The following is a 22,299-nucleotide window of genomic DNA, read 5'->3' as shown; positions in this document are numbered from 1 at the left end:
ACTGGATGCAGGGAGGATGTTTCCCTTGGCTGGGGGGGTCTAGAACAAGGGGTCACAGTCTCAGGATATGGGGTAGGACATTTAGAAGTGAGATAAGGAGAAATGTCTTCACTCAGAGGGTGGTGAACCTGTGGAATTCTCTACCACAGAAGGCTGTGGAGGCCAAGTCACTGAATATATTTAAGAAGGAGATAGATTTCTAGACACAAAAGGCATCAAGGGGTATGGGGAGAGAGTGGGAATATGGTATTGAAATAGAGGATCAGCCATGATCATATTGAATGGCGGAGCAGGCTTGAAGGGCCGAATGGCCTACTCCTGCTCCTATGTTCTATGTTTCTATCTACAGGTCACCTATTCCAGATTTGATGCAAAGCTTTAGGGAGTGCCTGCACTCTCTCACTCACACTATCTTTTAACTTTGTAGGTCTGACAGATATAAAAGTAAAGGCGTACCTATCCCATCATTCCGATGTACTCGATGAATTTGTGGCGGACAGTGTTGATGTTGAAACAGTGGAGAGATGGCTGGTGAGAAAACGGGCCAAACAAGCAGGTAAGCTTGCAGCTCAACTCTAGTTATTGAGGGGTTATATTTTTGGTATAATCTACAGTTTATGTAGTGGAATGTCTTAATTAGCACATGAAGCTAAAACATTGTGCGCAATATATGCCCTACATAGTTGTTATTATTGGAAAATGTAAACTTGTACAGTCTAGTAATGTATTCTAACCTGAACAGTTGCATTTCCACATGCAAACCTGTGCTATTTGGGTGCAAGCACTAACGCACTCGCTCTTCGAGCTTATGACCTAGGTTTTTGTTTCAATTAAAGGCAATGTGGAAGATTTTCAACATGGAAGAAAGTAGTTAATAAAGAAATAATAATTACATTTTAATTATTGTAATGGAAAGCCACTCAAACCATAAAAATGTGTTTTTTGATGCATTATAAAAATGTAGATCAGCATATTTTGAATCAATCTAGGTTTTATGTGGCAGTGCACCCTTGTCATGAAGACTTTTCCTGTGCACCATACATTTTCCACTGTATTTTCTTCATATTTGTCTACTGAATATGCATTGAAGTGTGAATACACCAAGTAAAAATATGAATAAAATGAAACCATTTTCTCCATGTGATTTACAGAATTTATTTTTAAATGCAGACAGTGCTTACTGTATCATTTTGCTTCTTTCCCGTTTCTCCCCTGCATCGCTTTGTTGTTTCATTTTCCTTGTTGATGTACTTTCCTTATTTGGTCCTACTACTTTCTCCTCTGTTTTTTCTTTACTTTTGGCTTGAGACAGTGAGCAGCAACAAAACGACCACTGAAATAATCTGGTAATTTTAGGGACCACTTTGGAAGCTCACCCTTAGCATAGAAATCCTAGAGAAACAAATTTGTGGGAAAACAACTCTTTTTGGAGAATCCCATTGAATTGGGAGCACTGCTGTTAGCATTTCATTTTGTTCTGTGTTTTGTGGTATCGTATTTCCTAGACTCTTTCTAGAGCAAGTATATTGCATTTAATTGGCTTTCTTTCATATATTTTCAGAAGTTAATTCAACAAGGGGAATTTTCTGCCATCTCATTTCTGATTATATTCTTGCTAGTACAAAGGAAAGTAAAACGTTGCAGTGTTTGACGGAATATTTTTATTTTAGTTTGTCACGATGCTTGAAATTTCAAATAATTTAGCCTTTAAAAGAGAGTATTTCTGTGTGGCCGATTTGCATCTAATTGGCCTAAAATCACCCTATTGTAGGAACGGAGGTTCCTATCTGAATAAGGTATTCGACTCGATGAATCAAATCAACAGGTTTTAATGAACAACGAAGTTAACAGGGAAACTACAGGAGAAACGGTACACAGGTCTAATCAGCTTGCTGGGCACTCGACGACTTCTGGAAGCTGACGTCATGACGTCATCGCGTTCTTCGCGCCACTGGTGGTCACGTGATCGGCGTCATGACGTCATCACGTGGAGTGCAGGAAAACACAAAGTACAGTTAACGGGCAATTTAAAGGTGCAGTCCGTGGCTGCACTACACTGTAGTTAAAGGGATTATTACTAATTGTTCTGAGACCCTTGGTGGCTCCGCCACAGGCGCCCCCCCAGAATCCACTTTAACGGACATTGTCAACCGAGTAGGAGGTTTAATGATCCTGGCCGAACGGCGACGAAACTCAGGCAGCGGAAACGGGGCGTTCGTGGAAGAACCAGTGCCGGATTGCGGCAGAAGCGGCGTCTCGGGCGAGGCAGAAACGGTAGTCAGAGGTGCAGGCGCGCCTGAGGCCGAATCGGGCTGTTCGACGGTGGGCTGGTGCACGGCTGGTCTGGCGGCCAACGGCGGTCGGCCGCGGCGAGGCGGTTGGGCAGCCACGACAGGCTCACTCCGATCTAGGTGGGCTGGTTTGAGCCGGTCGATAGAGATGGTATCGGACTTTCCACCGACTTCGACTGTGGAAAAACTTTTCCCCTGATGAGATGACACGAAAAGGTCCGGTATACGGCAGCTTGAGCGGGTCTCTGTGACCGTCCTGTCTAATAAAGACATAGTCCGAACTCATGAGCTCTGTCGGGACGTGAGGCCTCTGCAGGTCATGCTGCGAGGTTGGAATGGGCAGGAAATTCCTAGCCGCCTCCTGATGTAGCAGGAGCTGTTGAGCTGCAGACCATGGTTCGGTGTGTGGAGGGAGAAAGTCACCTGGCACTCTGAGTGTCTGGCCATAAACCAGCTCAGCCGACGAAGACTGAAGATCCTTCTTTGGGGCTGTCCGGAGGCCCAGCATCACCCATGGGAGCCTATCCACCCAGCTGGGTCCCCTCAAGCTGGCAGGGAGGGACGCTTTGAGAGACCGATGGAACCTTTTGCACAGACCATTCGCCTGCGGATGGTACGCGGTGGTGCGGTGCAGCTTGGTACCCAGGCCTTGTGCCACTGCGTTCCACAGCTCTGATGTGAATTGTGGACTGTGGTCCGAGGAGATGTCCGATGGCACCCCAAACCGAGCCACCCACGACGAAAGAAATGCCCTGGCGACGTCTGCTGCGGTGGTAGCGGCCAAGGGAATCGCCTCTGGCCACCTGGTGGTCCGGTCTACCACCGTCAGGAGGTGTGTGAATCCACGTGACCCGGGAAGGGGACCTACTAAATCCACGTGAACGTGGTCGAAACGGCGCTCAGGCACCGGGAAGTTGGCCACCGGAGCCTTGATGTGACGGTGGACTTTGGATTTTTGACAATCGACGCAATTGTTTGTCCAGTCCCGGACGTCCAAATGCATGCCTTTCCAAACAAATTTGCGGGACATTAGCCGTTGAGAAGCCCGCATCCCCGGGTGAGATAACCCGTGGATTGCCTGGAATACTTTCTTGCGCCATTCGACCGGCACAATGGGCTGGGGCACTCCCATAGATGTGTCGCACAAGAGCGTGGTTCCTGCCGCTTGAAACGGCACGTCTGCAACCTGCCAACTGGAAGGCGTGGTCCTAAACGCTTGTACCTCTGGGTCTGCCAGTTGATCCTCTGCCAGTCCGACGAAATCGATGCCCAGGTGGACTGCCTGGACTGGTGTTGTATCCGTGTGTTAATGGAGACACGGAATGCTGGAGTTGGTTTCACAGGTGTTTACTGGACAAAGTCTGGAGGTAAACTAACAGATACAAGACACTATACAGGCTTATATAGCCCGAGTGGCCACTACCGGCACTACAGTACACAGGGGGCTCTTAAAGGCACATACACCACAATTCCTCCCCTTTTAGACAACCAGTACATAACATTTTAAGTAATTAATTATCATGTTACAAGAACAATAATCTACACATTTGCTGCAGTTAATCAATTATAAGTTAGTCTCTCTGGAGGCTTCCTGACTCGGTCCGGATAACGCCTCGGTGGTGTAGTAGGTTCTTTTGGCAAGGTCGATTCGGCTTGAATGCCAGTGTCGGGTTCATCTGGTTCCAGTATCACCGGATCGGAGGTAGATACTATGAGTATCTCTGCTTCATCATTAGGCGTATAGAGTTGTGGTGTAGGTTGTCCCTTTTCGGATGACTCTATGATCTGGTCAGCATGGCGCCTTATTATGCTTTCTCCAATGTCCACGGTATACATCAGCGGTCCTAGTCGTGTGCAAATAGTTCCAGGCTGCCATTTCTCGGTACGGTAGTCCCGGGCCAAAACTTGTTGACCTATCTGGAAGGTTTTAGTTGGCCTTTCATTCATGCCTTGAAATTGCCGGTTCTCCACGTCCCTTCTGATGTTTGGCTTGATCAAATCCAGCCGGCATCTTAGGTTTCTATTGAAGAACATCATGGCGGGAGTTTGGTTTGTAACCACATGTGTTGCATTCCTGTATGCAAACAAGAAGTTATCTACCTTATGCTGAAGTTTTATGTCTTCATTACCCATGGCCTTTATGGCCGCCTTGAAGGTCTGGACAAACCTTTCAGCCAATCCATTGGTGGCGGGATGGTATGGGGCGGACGTGTAGTGCTTAACCCCATTGTTTTTTAAGAACTTCCTGAATTCTTCGGACACAAATTGCGGTCCATTATCAGAACAGATCTGTTCAGGCAGCCCATTCCTGGCAAATATGGTCCTTAATACTGTGATGGTTTTTTCCGTGGTGGTGGAGGACATCTTTATTACCTCCGGCCACTTGGAGTGTGCATCAACCGCGATTAAGAACATTGAGTCCATAAATGGACCAGCAAAGTCGATGTGTACCCTTTGCCATGGAGATGAGGGCCACTCCCATGGATGTAGAGGGGCTTGTGGAGGGGCGTTTTGGACCTTCTGGCATCCTAGGCAGCTCTTGGTCATTTCATCGATACCTGGCCACCACACAAACGCTCTGGCTAGGTTCTTCATTTTCACTCCACCCAGATGCCCCTCATGAAGCTCCTTTAGCACTTTATCCTGGAGTTTGGGTGGAATCACCACTCTGGATCCACACATCAAGGTTCCTCGGCACACTGACAACTGTTCTCTTCTTTGCGAGAATGCTGGCAACAGTGGTTCGCCATGTGCTGGCCATCCCTTCACCGTTAAATCGTAGACTCGTGAGAGAGTTGGGTCATTTCTCGTTTCCTTTTCAATGGCAGAATTTGTTACTGGTAGACATTCCACTATGGTAGAGTGGAACATCTCCACTGGGTCCACTGTAGGTGCCTCTTTTACCGTTGGCAACGGTAGGCGCGATAAACCGTCAGCATTCCCATGCTGTTTTGATCCTTTGTATTCTATGTCATATTGGTGTGCCCCTAGGAAAAGGGACCACCTCTGTAGCCTTTGTGCTGTCATAATGGGAACACCCTTTTTAGGGTTGAATATGGAGACGAGGGGTTAATGGTCAGTCAACAAGGTAAATTTTTGTCCGTGTAGGTAATGGTTGAATTTCTTCACTCCCCATACCAGGCTGAGTGCTTCCCTGTCGATCTGGGCATAGTTACGCTCAGCTGAGTTCAATGAGCATGACGCAAAAGCTATCGGCCGCTCCGAGCCATCAGGGAATCTATGCGATAGTACCACTCCTACGCCGTAAGGGGATGCATCGCACGCCAGTCTGATTGGCAGTGATGGGTTGTAATGAGCTAAAACTTCCTTGGACGTGATCAAGCCTTTGCATTTATGGAAGGCACGTTTACAGCCTTCGCTCCATTTCCAAATTACTCGCGTTTGTAGCAGTTCGTTAAGAGGGTGCAGAAGAGTTGACAAGTTCGGTAAAGATTTATGATAGTAATTTATCAATCCCAGGAACGACCTTAATTGTGAGACATTTTCAGGTGCTGGGGCTTTTATGACCGCTTCAATTTTTTCAGGTGACTTATGCAACCCTTCCTCGTTAATTATGTGGCCACAATATGATATTTGTTTCTGGAAAAATTCGCACTTGGGGCGATTTGCTCGTAGGCCCCGTTCTCTCAGCCTAGTGAGCACCTGCTCCAAATTGGCAAGGTGCTCGTTGTCGTTTTCTCCTGTTCCAAGGATGTCGTCTAGGTAGCATTGAGTCCCCGGAATCCCTTGGAGGACTTGCTCCATAGCTCTTTGCCAGATAGCTGGAGCTGATGCTACTCCGAAAACCAGTCGATTGTACTGGTACAGGCCTTTGTGTGTATTTATCGTGAGATACTTTTTAGAGGCCTCTTCAACTTCCATCTGTAGATATGCCTGTGCCAAGTCAATTTTGGTGAAACGTTTCCCTCTGGATAGTGAGGCGAAAATATCTTCTATCCTCGGAAGAGGATACTGTACCGTGTGAAGGACCGGGTTTACAGTCACCTTGAAGTCCCCACAGATGCGAATTTTTCTCTGTTCTTCAGATTTATCATTATTCAACATTTTCTTCATGACCGGGACGATGGGTGTTGCCCACTCGCTCCAATCTATCTTGGATAATACGTCTGCCTTTTCCAAATTCTCCAGCTCTGCCTCGACTGCTGGACGAATTGCGTATGGCACCGGTCTTGCCTTAAAAAACTTGGGAATTGCCGCATCTTTCACTTTTATTGAGGCGGTGACGCCTTTCAAGGTTCCTAGTTCCTGTTGAAACACTTCCTTGGCGTTGGCCAAGATGTCTTTTAATCGTTCAGGTATGACGTCATCATCATTTTTTTTTCTTACTGGTCACCGTCAGTGCCTGAATGGAGTGCCAGTCTAAACGTATCTTCCTGATCCATTCACGTCCCAACAGCGGTGGACCACCATCTTGCAGAACGTATAAATACAACTTCTGTATTTCCTTGCCGTTGTATACAACAGGCACCCTTATTTTCCCTTTGGGGTATACTTTCTGCCCCGTATATGTTTTCAAGATAATGGATGTGTCTTTCAAAGGTATATGTGGAAATAGCCGCTCGTAATCCCGTCGATTTATGACGGTCAGAGCTGATCCTGTATCTAGCTCCATTTTAACTGGGGACCCCGCTATCGTGAGGGTAACCCAAATGGTCTGGTAATCTTCTTTGGCAATTACATTATGTAATTTGAGACAGCTTAGTCTCTTGTTTCCGGAGTCGCTATCGCTCTTCTGGTCTTCGGAGCTACTGTCCGTCATCATTTGTACCTTTCTGTACTTTTCCTTATTGATTTTTTTTCTGTCCGTGGATTTTTTGTTTCCAGATCGGCATACACGTGCAATGTGTCCCATCTTTCCGCATTGCCTGCATGCTTTGTCCTTGAACCAGCAGTCCCTCTGGTCATGGGTGGATCTGCCGCAGCGATAACATCTCTCGAAACCCTGTGTCATTTCATGGGTGCCGAAGTCCTGTGGCTTTTGCTGCATCTCTGCAGCTCCTCTTGCGGCTGCTTCGTATGATACAGCCACACTGAAAGCCTTGTCCAGTGTCAAATCTTTCTCAGAAAGCAGCCTTTTCTGTGTTCCTTCACTTAGGAGACCGCAGACGAATTTTTCTCGAAGAGAATCTGCCAGTCCTGCCCCGAATTGGCAGTGCTTTGACAGCTTCATTAATTCGGTGAGGTAATCAGCGTTACTTTCATTCTTGTGCTGATTCCTCCTGAAGAATTTGAATCGTTCCGCTATCAGTAGCGGTGTTGGGTTTAAGTGCTTCTGTAGGGTATCAACAATCTCCTTAAATTTCTTGTCCTTCGGTTTGGCTGGAGTGATTAAGTTTCGTAACAGCCCGTATGTCCTTGCGCCCATTAGATTTAGAAGTACTGATGCCTTTTTATCATCCTCTATTTCATTTGCTGTGTAATATACCTCCACTCTTTCCACATATGTGGTCCAATCCTCTATATCGCTATCGAAAGCAGTAATATTGCCAGTCTTGGGCATCCTGAAAAAAAAATGGCGCCTCCCGCGCTTTCCTTTCTTCCCCGCAGAAAAAAAATGGCGTTTCCCGCCGCTGCCGCTGCTGACAACGCTGTTCTCCGTGGTTTTTATTTACATAGGTATTTTTAATAGGTGGAGACTCGTTCTCGCCGGACTCTGGGACTTTTCCCTCCCTCTGCTTGGTCCGAACGCCGACCTGCTTTGCAGCGCCGGCCGTCTCCCGAGTGCTCCACCTTCTGTCTCTGTTTGCCTCCGTCTTCGCTGCTCGGCCCCGCTGCAGAGCCAGCCGATGGAGCCCCAGCCCGCCACCCAGGAAGGATTATTGCAGTACCTGCCACCAGCTCGGCTAGCTGGTGAAACCACAGTTTTTTTTTTTTTTCTTGTTTTTCTTCGACTTTCGTTTGAGGAATCGATGTCCTTGAGGTGCTGCCGAATTGCAGGTAAGTCCGTTTCCAATTCGTCGCCACTGTTGTATCCGTGTGTTAATGGAGACACGGAATGCCGGAGTTGGTTTCACAGGTGTTTACTGAACAAAGTCTGGAGGTGAACTAACAGATACAAGACACTATACAGGCTTATATAGCCCGAGTGGCCACTACCGGCACTACAGTACACAGGGGGCTCTTAAAGGCACATACACCACAATTGGAACCCGGGAAAGGCAATCTGCCACGAGATTATCCTTGCCTGACACGTGCTGCAAATCCGTTGTGAATTCGGATATAAACGTGAGGTGGCGCTGCTGCCGAGCTGACCAAGGTTCCGCCGTTTTGGCCATGGCGAAGGTGAGCGGCTTGTGGTCCACGAATGCAGTGAATGGACGGCCTTCTAGAAGGAAACGGAAATGCCGGATGGCCAAAAACAGGGCTAGCAACTCTGTCAAAAGTGCTATACTTTCGCTCGTTCTTGCGCAGTTGGTGGCTGAAAAAGGCTAACGGCTGCCAACCCCCGTCGACCCACTGCTCTTGAACCGCTCCGATGGCGTAGTCGGAGGCATCCGTAGTGAGGGCAACAGTCGCGCCCGGGAGTGGGTGTGCTAGAATAGTTGCATCCGCCAATGCCGCCTTGGTATCGCGGAACGCCTGGTCCATTTGCGGTGTCCAAGTGAGAACATCCTTGCCCGACTTTCCTTTTAGTGCTTCGTACAGAGGTTGCATTAACCGGGCCGCCTTGGGGACGAAACGATGATAAAAATTTACCATCCCCAAGAACTCTTGCAGGGGTTTGACTGTGTGAGGCCGCGGGAATGCGGTAACTGCCTCTACCTTGGTGGCTAGTGGGACGGCGCCTTCTGGGGTAATCCTGTGTCCCAGGAAATCAATACTGGATACTCCAAACGTGCATTTGGCCGGATTGACAATAAGGCCGTGTTGGCTGAGCCGGGCGAAAAGTGCACGTAAATGGGCCATGTGAGCTGTCGTATCCTTGCTGGCTATTAGGATGTCGTCCAAATATACAAAAATGAAGGGCAGGTCCCGTAAGACAGAGTCCATCAACCGCTGGAATGCTTGAGCTGCGTTTTTCAGACCGAATGGCATGCGGAGGAACTCAAAGGCCGAACGGAGTGATGACTGCCGTTTTGGGGACGTCTGGAGGGTGCATCGGAACTTGGTGATATCCACGAACGAGATCCACTTTAGAAAATATAGAGTTGCCAGCCAGATGTGCCGGAAAATCTTGGATGTGGGGAATAGGATACCTGTCCGGTGTCGTGGCGTCGTTTAAGCGTCTGTAATCCCCGCAAGGTCGCCATCCGCCGCCTGGTTTGGGTACTATATGCAGTGGGGAGGACCAAGGGCTGTCCGAACGCCGGATGATCCCGAGGCGCTCCATGGTCTGGAACTCAGCCTTTGCGGCTGCCAGCTTGCCGGCTTCTAATCACCGCGCCCGAGCGTAAACGGGTGCTCCGGTCGTGGAGGTATGGTGCTCCACCCTGTGCCGTGTGCCTGCAGCCGAAAAAGTAGGCCTGGTGAGCTCCGGGAATTCGCCGAGCAGGCGCGTAAACCCGTCTTGCGATGGAACCGCACAGGCCACCGACCAGGACACGGCGGTGCTGCGGTGGCAGGGCACTGCGTGGAAAGTGGACGCATTAATGAGTCGGCAGTGTTGGACGTTGACCAGCAGACCGTTGGCACAGAAAAAATCAGCCCCCAGGATGGCCTGTGAGAACTTGGCTGTAATAAAGTCGCAGACAAAACGCTGACCGGCGAAGGTTAAGTTTACCGTCCATTTACCGAATGTACGCATGGCAGCGCCGTTTATTGCCACGAGGGAAGGCCCCTGGCCGCCGGATAGTAGGTCCAGTTTTGAAGCTGGCAGGATGCTGCACAATGTCGCACAGGAATCGTCGGCCCGTAACGGAATCCGTAACGTAAATGAGTTTGCCCGCTGAGCCCGCCGCCATAGCTAACTTGCTGTGCTTTTCAGACCTTGTCATCCGTCCGGGAGGATGCAGGCTTGTTGGAGTTTTTTTTTCTTGAGGGAAACTGCAAGGAGGCCGGCAGCATCGAGCTTTGGCGCCAAAACGGGCGTGGTACGCGCACCATCCTGCTGGGGGAGGGCTGGGCTTCGCTCGGTGGGGGAAAGGCGCCTCGTGGCTGCACAACATTGCTGAGTAACAGTAAATATCTTGTCTGCCTCTGCAGCGAGTTCAGCACCGTCTGTGATGGCAGTGCTGGCCAAGGCCGCCTGAACCGGTTCGGGTAGCTGGCAGAGGAAAAGCTCACGGAATAAAAAACATTGGGGTTCCGCGCCCAACAGCGTGAGCATTTGACTCATCAGCTCTGACGGTTTTGAGTCCCCGAGGCCGGGCATGCAAATAAGCTTGCGTGCCCGCTCCGACTTATTAAGATCAAATACCTGTAGCAAACGGGCTTTAAGCGCTTCGTACTTGCCCTCCTCCGGTGGGCTTCCAAGGATGCTGATGACCCACGAGGCCGTGGCACTGTCGAGAGCGGCAACCACATAATAATAACGGGTCGAATCCGCTGTGACCTCCCGGAGAGCGAACTGTGCTTCTGCCTGGAAAAACCATGCTGCTGGCTGCTGTTCCCAGAACTGCGGCAGTTTAAGGGCGACGGCGTTCGTGTTCATCCTCGACGAAAGTTGTCCGATGAGATCGGGGTCACCAATGTAGGAACGGAGGTTCCTATCTGAATAAGTTATTCGACTCGATGAATCAAATCAACAGGTTTTAATGAACAACGAAGTTAACAGGGAAACTACAGGAGAAACGGTACACAGGTCTAATCAGCTTGCTGGGCACTCGACGACTACTGGAAGATGATGTCATGACGTCATCGCGCCACTGGTGGTCACGTGATCGGCGTCATGACGTCATCACGTGGAGTGCAGGAAAACACAATGCAGTACAGTTAACAGGCAGTTTAAAGGTACAGTCCGCGGCTGCACTACACTGTAGTTAAAGGGATTATTACTAATTGTTCTGAGACCCTTGGTGGCTCCGCCACACTATATTGTATACATAACGATGGCGAATTTCTGCGTGGGCCGTCCCGATTGTTTGCCGAAACTTTAGCAGAAGAGACATGGAAACCCCAGGAAAATGGCATAAACACGATTGTGAGAAATCCTGCAGAATATCACCCCTCAGCTACATTTTACTAGTTGCCTTGTCATATAACTAAATCTGATAGGTGTGTGCATGCTTACTTTTGTTCTTGGACAATAATCGTGTTAGTTTATATTTGGATGTCTGCTGAATTACAGATGTTTGGTATATGTGTGATACATCTCACTTGGGCATTGTGCCGATTTTACTCGCATCCTCCCCATTTTGGTTTCTCACTGCTACTTCTCCCCACTGTATTTTATCATTCAAGTGGCCTGAGCACTGGTGAATTGCAACCTATTAAGACTGGCATGTTGAGTGCCAACTGAAGTTGGGACTTGAACTTGTAACCTTTTGATTTGGAGTGTTGTCTGTAGACTGCTACCTGCTGCTGGAAATGAATAATAATTCTTGAATTCTCTCTCCCAGCACCATTGCCAGAGGTTTGCTTTGCACAACAGCTCTAATTCTGTACCATCCAAGACCTTGCCAAAGCATTCTATTTCTTTTCCTGCATCACTATACATTAGTTACTAATGCAATATATAGATTGGTTTGGGATAGCACGCATTTATAATAAAGGAGCCTTTGGCCTAGAAATTCGACTGCTACACAAAAGTTGCTGGTGCCGCCGTGGGTTAATGGCCACCGAAAATGGTGACGCTGGTAGGAGTGAAAAATTCACATTGGGGACTAAAGATTATTAGCCCAGCGTTAAACTGACTGTGTAACGCCCTCATGGTGGCGTTAGTCCCGGCATCAGTCCTAAATGTGATGTCCAGAAGCAGCATTACATCTTCCTACAGCCTCTGGAAGCGAGGCTATGATTTCGCTAGGCATTGTGGGATATTGTCGTTTGCTTAAAGTGGCAATGCCTTCTAAACTGATTAAAAAAAAATGAAATTAAAGAGTGCCGTTTTCAGCCCTTAACTGCTCTACTGCCTTTTAAAAAAAATAATTAACATTTGAAAAAAATTCCCAAATGGGAACCTTCGGCTCTTAAAGTTGAATTACTTTCCGCACTTCAAAAAATGGGAAAAGTGCTTCAGCACTAATACAAATGGCTTAGAGAACCAGGGAAGGGGCACCCAGGGTCTCGCACGCAGCACTCCAGCTTTGTGTAGGGAGTCAACCTTGCAAGAGAGGTCCTCTACCCACAAGGGCCAGGAGGCCCTCCAGAAAGAACGATGTGGGACCAGATCACTGAGGCCGTCACTGCCAGCAGTGTCTTCCCCCACCAGCTGGCTCCAGTGTCCAAAGAAGCTTCATGACCTCAAATTAGTGGCCAAGGTCAGTGAATGCATCCTCAAAAGCCGTCTCCTACCTACATCACTAGCCTCACACACTGCTCAATGCACGACTTCCGCCACCCCCGGCCCCCATGATCGCTCACCTACCAACAATCTGTACCAATCATGAGGCACACCTCCCATTCCTAGCTTCACCTTCCCCCCCCTTGGAGGAGATGGTGCTGGCCATTCTTGCCAGGGGCATGGCTGAGCCCTTGGCCAGCGACAGGGCTGAAAAGATACAAGATGCTGGTATCCTCATAGTTATTCTCCTCCTCGCATACACCTCTTGCTTTCCCACCCTCCCCTCACCACAACTCCCACCCTTGTGCCTTCCTCATTTCAGGCACTCGAGAAATGCAGCCTGCCCAGCCGGTAGTTGACCAAGAAGAGGGAGAGGAGAGTGAAGAAGAAGAAACACTGTCACTTAATTTCACACTCTCAGCCACCAGCTCCTTAAGGTTGACCAGCAAGACCATTTGCAGTGTCCCCCACTGAAAGTGAACCTTCCACCAGCTATGCTGCAGCCACTGGGGTAGCACTGCCTGACATCAGTAGGATAGGCAAAGGCATGCACAAGACATTTACTAAGGGAACGTATAAGGGTGATGAGTTGATTTCTTGATGTCATATTGGATGGATAGATGCATAAAGTTGGATTGGAAAGTTTGCTTTGTGGTGGCTTTTATTTCAGCATTGTGGCCAAGAGAATGCTGTGATGGTCAGTGACAAGAGGGAAGGTAAGGTGTGGGACAAACATTGAAAGGGGAATTGTGGTTGTGGTCACTGGTATCGCAGGCGGCTCATTCCATCCCAGATATCCCGGCCAGAAAGGGGCTGTCTAGATTGCATCCTTCCTTCCTTCTTCCTCTTCTTTTTCTTCCCCTTCTGCGTCTTCCTCTTCTCTCTGCGAGCGGATGCTGTAAATCTGAAATAAAAACATAAAATGCAGGAAATACTCAGCAGGTCAGGCATCTCGACCTGAGACATGAACTTTGTTTCTCTCTTCTCGAATGTTGCCTGATCTGAGTATTTGCAGCATTTTCTGTCTTCTCAGAGGCCTTCCTTTACCATCCGTGGCCATGCAAGCAACCAGCAGCACTCCCTGTACACTTAAAAAAAAATCTTTTCACATGTATTGCAGCAAGCCACTACTTAAATAAAACAAAAAAATCCAGCTTAAATGCAAACTTACCTGAAAGATGTGTGTGTCCCTCTAGAGGTGCTGACAGCGCCTCTGAGTCTGCTGAATGCTCTGTTTTCATGGTGAGCTTAGGGCCCAGTGCTGAACTCAGCGCTAAGGTCCAAGTTCACCGAGGTGACGTTAAGTAGGCGTTGTCGTCGACTGAAGTCACCCTCTCCCTAATTTAAATTTCCACAGCTATCGCTTTTACCGGCAGCGCTGCCGGCCCTTGGAAAATGGCGGATGCCGAGGGACTCGCCACCAGCTGTCCAGAAAGCAGCGGCTGCCGTGTTTTTGCAAAATTTTGCCGGTAACAGGTGGCGTAAAACACCCGAATTTTTAGGCCATAAACTTTTATCTGAGATTATTAATTTTACGGATTCTCGTACTTTCTTAACCTGTCCTTTTATTGGCATTAAAATGGTAACTGTCTCTTTAAGCACTGCGACATCGGCAAGAGACTTTCCGCTGGTTTTGTGTTCGTCTTTTGGGTCAGAAGCTGAGGATGTAAAAATTGTAATCTTCACACAAAAGATTTGTTTGAAGTCTTTGCCAAATTGGCTGGATTCTTTTAGATCCATATGGTAGTGATAAAGTCCATTAGATATGCCGTGCATTCATCCTGCCCAGCTTGTGTTTTCATATAATTTACAAACTGACAAAATTAGTACAATAACCTGGAGTAACTACATAAATGGAGCAAATGTGTACCGTTTATTCAACATGGTTCCATGTCCTTCAGACTTTAGGGTCCACATAGCATTGAATTACTTAAATAAAAATAGGAAGTGTTGAAATTGCACTGCAGGTGAATCAGCATGAGAAAGATAGTTTTAACATTTTGGTTGTCGTTTCACGTTTCCAGCATTCAATTTTTTTTCCTTTTTATTTCTTGGCACTGAATTATTGATTTTGTTCTTGTGTTCCTACTTATGCACAAGTGTAGGACTGCTATTGTTTAAGAAGGCACACATTGAATAAGGTTAATCTAAGAGGGATATTTGCTTGCGGCAAAGAATGTTGCTTGCCCAAATGCTGAGTTTGGTATCAAAAAAACTAATTCTAAAAGCCGGCTTGTCAAACATTATTGTTCTGAGAGAACTGAGTGACTTCTCTTCTAAACGCTGCAGTAAGTAGTATTGGATAATGGCAGCAGACCGGCTTCAGTTCTTCTGGTGTTATGATATGTGAAAGCTGCATTTTAAACTGGAATATATAAAAAGCCGTAACTATTCCAGCCTGGCCAAAATAGAGATATCAACAATGTAAGTCACCTAAAACTGACTATACAGTATATTTGTAACAAAACTAAAAAAAATATAGAAATACATAGAAGTTACAACATGGAAACAGGCCATTCGGCCCAACCAGTCTTTGTTGCCATTTATTTAACAAAATAGTTCTAATATTTTTCCACCCTGTTCCAATATCCTTTCAAACACTTCCATCATCCACCTATCCAATCTAATCTTGAATGTTGACATAGTTTCTGCCTCAACTATGAACCCTGGAAGTGAATTCTATAGCCTCACAACTCTGTGAAGAAATCACTCCTGCCCTCTTCTTATTCTCTTACCGATAATCTTTTATCTATGACCCTTGTTCTTGGCCCCTTAACTAGTGGATATAGTCTGCTTCTATCTAGCCAGTTCCATCCTTTTATAATTCTAAAAACTTCTATTATATCGCCCTGTAATCTGCATGTAACTCTAAAGCCTGCACATCTGCCAATGCACTTTATTATGGTTATGTTTATGTTAATGTATTACAAGCCAAATGTATGTTGAATGTTTAAATGTCTTAATCTAAACGTACACTCTCGGGAGCCGCAAGCCTACATTTCATTGTACTGCACTTGTGCACTAACAATGACAATAAAATTGATTATGATTATTATGATTATGATTGCTCTGACGAAAAAAGACATAACCTTTAGTCTTTCTTAGTATTTGTATTTCCTTATATCAGGCAACATCCTAGTGACTCTGTGTTGCTGCATCTCGAAAGCCTCAATATCCTTTCTATACCATGGAGCCAAATACTGTGCACAATATTCTGAAGTTAAGGTTTTATATAGGCTCATAATTACCTCTTGGCTTTAATATTCTATGGCTTAGAAATTGGATAAGGCCTGAAAACGGGCCTGAAAGTTTGTGCTGCCTGCTCATTATAATGATTGCAGCGCTAAATGCGCTGCTGATTGGCACAGCGGGGCCAATATCGGTGCAGTCTACTGACCAATAAAGTTTGGTGTGGAAATGCCGGAGTTGGACTGGGGTGGACAAATGTAAGAAGTCACACGACACCAGGTTATAGTCCAACAGCTTTATTTGAAATCACAAGCTTTCGGAGCGCTGCTCCTTCTTCAGGTGAAGTGGAGAAATGCATAAAGACACAGCTTATATAGTCAGAGAATCATGTCAGATGTTTACAGGTAACCTTTCCAACTGCCATTTATCACACCTCGGCAGAGAGATAATCACAGCAGTCAAAGGTGTGAATGGTGCGGAGAAACTACGCCATGTTCTTCGCAGCCTTCAACATGTCATCGATGACGACGAACACCTCACTAAGGCCATCCCCACGCCTCCACTACTCGCTTTCAAACAGCCGCCTAACCTCAAACAGACCATCGTTCGCAGCAAATTACCCAGCTTTCAGGAGAACAGCGACCACGACACCACACAACCCTGCCACAGCAACCTCTGCAAGACATGCCAGATCATCAACACAGATACCATCATCACACGTGAGGACACCACCCACCAGGTACATGGTACATACTCATGTGACTCGGCCAACGTTGTCTACCTCATACGTTGCAGGAAAGGATGCCCCGGAGCATGGTACATCGGCGAGACCATGCAGACACTGCGACAACGGATGAACGGACACTGCGCAACAATCACCAGGCAGGAGTGTTCCCTCCCAGTCGGGGAACACTTCAGCAGTCAAGGACATTCAGCCTCCGATCTTCGGGTAAGCATTCTCCAAGGTGGCCTTCGAGACACACGACAACGCAAAATCGTCGAGCAGAAACTGATAGCCAAGTTCCGCACCCATGAGGACGGCCTTAACCGAGATCTTGGGTTCATGTCACGCTACATGTAACCCCACCTGATGCAGGGTCATCCAGACTCGAGTCGACATTGGCTTGTTCTCTCTACACAGATGCGGCCGGACCTGCTGTGATTTCCAGCCAAAAAAAATGTTTTTTGTCTTTTTTTGTTTTTCATACAGACCCCAGCATCTGCAATATTTGACCCCTTGTGACCCCACCTCATTGTTCTTTGATGTAATGTTTCCCTGACTGACCTGTTTGGACACCATTCACACCTTTGACTGCTGTGATTATCTCTCTGCCGAGGTGTGATAAATGGCAGTTGGAAAGGTTACCTGTAAACATCTGACATGATTCTCTGACTATATAAGCTGTGTCTTTATGCATTTCTCCACTTCACCTGAAGAAGGAGCAGCGCTCCGAAAGCTTGTGATTTCAAATAAAGCTGTTGGACTATAACCTGGTGTCGTGTGACTTCTTACAATAAAGTTTGACCTAGGCTCTCTGCACTAATTAAAGGGGAGGTGCTTTGTTGCAGAAGCACCTAATTAGTGCGGAGAAAGCCAGGAACAGGAGGCCTTCAAGGAAGAACAGCAGAAGGCTGTGGGCGGAGATAGCTAAATCTGTCAGTGCAATGACTCTTGTCTGCAGGACCTGGATCCAGTGTCGCAAAAAGTTTAATGAACTCACGCGAGTGGTCAAGGTGAGTGAATGTGTCTTCAAATGCCATATCCCACCACCTGCACCACTAGCTTCACACACTGCTCAATGCACCACACCCCCATCACTCACCTACAACAATCTCTAGCAATCACCACTCGTACCTCACAATCATAGCTTCACGTCACCCTCGCACACTTACCATTGCTGCAAGACTCTCACTCACATCTTGCACACACTACCAGGCACATCACCCAAGCACATTGCACCACACTCACTGACACACTTCCCTTCTCTTGCAGGCAAAGGTGGCTCATAACCCCTGGGACAGCAGCAGACGGATGGAGGAGAAGCTCAACTGCAGAACCTCAGACCTAGAGGAAACAGTGCTGGAGATCATTGGAGGGGCCGTCACTGAGTTCGTGGCGAGCGGCGAAGATGAAAGCATTGTTGGCGATGATGGTGTGCTCAATCTAATCTTCCTTCTCACATCCCACTTCCCCTTCAAACCACAATCTCTTCTCACTTACAAGCTGCTGCTGGTGTATGCATGGATATCTTGCTTTTCCCCCCTCCCCTCACCACAACCCGATCCTCGTGCCTTTCTCCTTTCAGATACCCAAGAAGCCCCATCAGCGCAGCCAGTCCCCGAAGTCATGGAGGAGGAGAGTGAGAAGAAGATGAGGCATCGTCACTGCATCTGACACTCGCAGGCACCAGCTCAGAAAATGGCACTGTGCGGATTTGAGGGTAGTATAGAGGTGGGACCTGCATGTGGTGAGTCACCGGGCACGAGTGGGCTGAAGCCAGGCCAGGGGGGAAAGGGTAACGCAGGTGTCAGCTCCCCGGAGGGTGGGTTCGTGCACGAGTTCTACTGCACAAGACTCAGATGATGACCTCGATGGGGCAGCCATCTGATAATGGTGATGGTCATGCACACACGAATGCTTGGTGCAATGGCAAGGCTGTCAGAGAGCCGCTAGTCAGTGTCAAGGAGCATGGAGGAGTCCGGCTCCAACATTGCATGGAGCTTTGTGCAGAGCTTGGAGCCCTTGAATTCCCGGATGGAAATGATGGACAACTCCATGAGCGACCTTGTGGACCCAGCCATGATGCTGGGTGTGATGGGCGATGTCGCAGTTTCCAGTGCAGCACCGGTGGAAGCGACCTAATGTCTCAGTGCTGTAGTGGAAGCTCAGACTGCTGCTATCGTGGCTCCAACAGATGGCTAGGAATGCTGAGGTGCCACCCTGAGGGAGTGGCAGTGGCACCATGGAGCAAGAACCTGCTGTTCTCTCTCAGAATGACAGCGTTCCTATTCCCACCACTGCCACTCCTCCAGTGCCCTTGCTGCTGTCTATATTCCAGCCAGCCCAAACTGCTGCCGAGGTGGTGCAGTCTACAGCGGGGCCTTCTAGGTCCCGAGCTGCTCGAGGTCGTCCTGTAAGGCCATCTGCAGTCTCCCTCACTGAAAGTCAGCAGCCTTCCACCAGCCATGCTACAGCCACTAGGGGATCATGTCATAGGAGCGCTAGAGTAGGAAAAGGAACACAAAAGACTGACACTAAGGGAAAGTACAAAAGTGATTAGTTGACATTGTTTTGATTTGGATTTGATAAATTTATAAATTATGTTTGGAATATTTTTTTGTGGTGGCTCTCATTTCAGCTTTGTGCCCAGGAGGATGCTGTGATGTTCTGTGAGAGAATGATGGTAAGATGGGGAAGTGATGAGCAATGGGGATTTGGGGTTTCATTCATTGGAACCGGCGTCTGATGAGGTGCTCACGGACAGCCCATCTGGAACAGGGATCTGCTGCCCTCCTCCTTCTCATCCTCATCCTCGGCCTCATCCTCAAGTTGTGAAGCATGCAGCAGACCATCACGAAATGGGACACTGCTCCGGCGTGTACTGGAGGGCGCCTCATGAGTGGTCAAGGCAGCGTAACCGTTGCTTGAGCACCCCGATGGTCTGCTCGATGAGGTTCCTCATGGCAGCATGGCTCTCATTATATGAGTGCTGGCCACGAGTGGTAGGGTTATGGAGGGGTGTTATCAGCCAATAATCTAAAGGCTCCGAGCAACCACCCTTGGGTTTGACGTGGTGGCTGGAAGATTCTTAGCACACCAGACTGGCGCAGGATGAAGGCACCACCATCTTGATGTGCTGGGCGTGTTCACACATCAGCTGCGCATTAAGTGAGTTATAGCCTTTGCGGTTATGGAACATCTCAGGATTGATGTGCAGCGCCTGCAAAGCAGTCATCAGCGCCCTGCACCATGGGGAAGCATGATATCCTGGCAAAGCCACATGCATTCTCCTCCTCCTCTCTGTTCAGAGAAGACAATGAAGTCCCTTCTCCTGGAGTAGAGAGCCTCTGTGACCTCCCGGATGCAGCGATGGACAGCGAATTGGGAGATGTTAGCTATGTCTCCTGCTCCAGACTGGAAGGATCCAGTGGCGAAAAAATTGAGAGCCACGCTGGCCTCGAGGGCCACTGGCAGTGCCGTCGTCGCCCTGCTCTAAGGCTGCAGGAAATGGTGGAGTTCTGTGACCACCTCCTTGGTGATGCGCAGCCTCCTAATACACTTCCTAGCTTAAGTGCAGGTAGGAGACGTGCTCCCTGAAGACTTTAGGTGGGTATGGCCTCCTGCTGAGAGCCCTCCTGCCCCTCTTCCTCACTGCGAGCATCTTTTCTTTCCTACCTCCGCTCCATCTCCCTATCATATTCGAGTGCGAGGCGGACTGCAAGTAGAGCTCCCGTGACTGGGCGCAAGTGGTGTGAGCAGAACCCTTCAAATAAGGAGCAAGGCCTTCTCCACTTGCAGCAACTTTCCCTGTCACCTCACCAACTTTAAATAACTGTAGAAAGCTCCAAACAGTTTCACAAACTTACTCGGAGCTGGTAGAAATGAAAAAGCAAGTCAGCTGCAAGTTGTTGATGATCCCTTTAAATAGTGCTGGTGAGGGTGCCTTCCTGCTGCTGAACACATGGTCAGCTGGTCGTGATTTGGAGAGGGCGTTAAAAGGAGCAGCGACATTCAAAATGGCAGATCGTGTATCAGATCAGCATTGCACAATCTGGCTCATCGAAGTATCTGGAGCTAGCGCAGGCAACGCCGGAAGTGAGGCGGCCGCCATTTTATCTTCCAAACCAGCCTTAATGGCTGCGCAAATGGGTCCAATTTCCTGGCCAACACCTCTTGATAAAACCTAGAATTCTTTTACCTTATTTTATAGCCTTATCAATCTGAAGTGTTGTCTTTGATGTCCTGTGTACCTGTACCCTCAAACCCCTCTGCTCTTCCACAGCACCGTCATATTATAATTACTGCATCATTTCACACCTATTGACATTTGAATTCCATCTGCCACTTTAATATCAATATCGTTTTGCGGTTTCCTTTGGTTTTCTAAGGAATTAACCACATCTCCTATTTTGGTATCATCTGCAAAATTTGACACCACTCCCCCTAGGCTTATATCTAAATCATGAAAATACAGTGTGGTAGCATAGTGATTATATTACTGGACTAGTAATCCAGAGAAAGTGAGTTCAAATCCCACCATGGCTGTTTGAGAACTTGAATTAATTTTTTTTTAAATCTTAAAATTAAAAACTAGTATCAGTAAAAGTGACCATGAAGCTCTGATTGTCGTTGAGAACCCCACTGGCTCACTAATGTCAATAAGTGTGAGATGATGCAGTAATTATAATCTGACAGTGCTGTGGAAGAGCAGAGGGGTTTGAGGGTACAGGTACCGTGTCCTTACCCGGTCTGGCTTACATGTGATTCCAGTCCCATACTAACATGGTTGACTCTTAACTGCCCCATGAAATGGCCTAACAATCACTAAGTTGTATCAAAGCACCTTCTCTGGTCATCTAGAGATGGGTAATGAATGCTTGACAGTGATGTCCACATCCCATGACTGAATTAAAGAAAATACAGTGAATAGGACTACCATTTACTGTGTGGCGTTTGCACATTCTCCCCGTGTTTGCGTGGGTTTCCTCCGGGTGCTCCGGTTTCCTCCCACAGTCCAAAGATGTGCGGGTTAGGTTGATTGGCTATGATAAATTGACCCTTAGTGTTAGGGGGATTAAATACGTGGGGTTACGGGGATAGGGTGGGATATGTGTTGGTGTAGGGGTTACGGGGATTGGGTGGGATATGTGTCGGTGCAGGCTCGATGGGCCGAAATGGCCTCTATCTGCACTGTGGGGTTTCTGTGATTCTGTGATTTACCCTTTTACAACCATTCTGAAAAACTGCCCTTAACTCCTATTATTTGCTCCATTTTAACCAATTATTAATGCAATTTTCTATCTTCCACCTAATCCCATACTCCTTAATCTTCTCTAGTTATCCCCCCTATGGTATCTTGTCAACAGCTTTCCTAAAGTCCATGTACACTGCATTTCCCCCATCTATCATGTATGTTACCATTTCAAAGAATTTTATGAAGTTTGTCAAGCACAATTGTCCCTTTTGAAATTCATGCTAACTACTTCTAACTTTTTTTCTTTATATCTAGATACATGGTAAATTCACCCTTAATTAAAGACTGTAAAATTTTCCCTACACAGATGTTAAGCTAACTGGTCTGTAATTATCCAGAATTGCGTTCTCTCCCTTTAAAAAAAAATGGGTACTACATTGGCACTCCCCAGCACACATCCACACTCCGCAGAGCCCTGAAATATAATTTCTAGGGCTTCTGC

The 22,299-nt window shown here is 47.6% G+C and overlaps 1 protein-coding gene across 2 annotated transcripts in view; it reads left to right on the top strand.

Annotated features, from left to right (window-relative positions):
* The window catches only part of pde10a (phosphodiesterase 10A), an 899,745-nt gene that overhangs the window by 196,088 nt on the left and 681,358 nt on the right, over positions 1-22,299 (top strand). For both annotated transcript variants that reach the window (XM_085981463.1, XM_085981462.1), the window contains exon 2: positions 428-556. In XM_085981463.1, the coding sequence (XP_085837589.1) occupies positions 428-556 (129 nt within the window). The remainder of the gene's footprint in view (positions 1-427; positions 557-22,299) is intronic.

Source organism: Somniosus microcephalus, chromosome 3 (genome assembly GCF_052327205.1).
Source record: "Somniosus microcephalus isolate GS21.2 chromosome 3, FLI_Smic_1.0, whole genome shotgun sequence".
Lineage (NCBI taxonomy): Eukaryota > Metazoa > Chordata > Chondrichthyes > Squaliformes > Somniosidae > Somniosus > Somniosus microcephalus.
The sequence above is the reverse complement of the archived record's forward strand: the minus strand, read 5'-3'. Positions and strand labels throughout refer to the sequence as shown.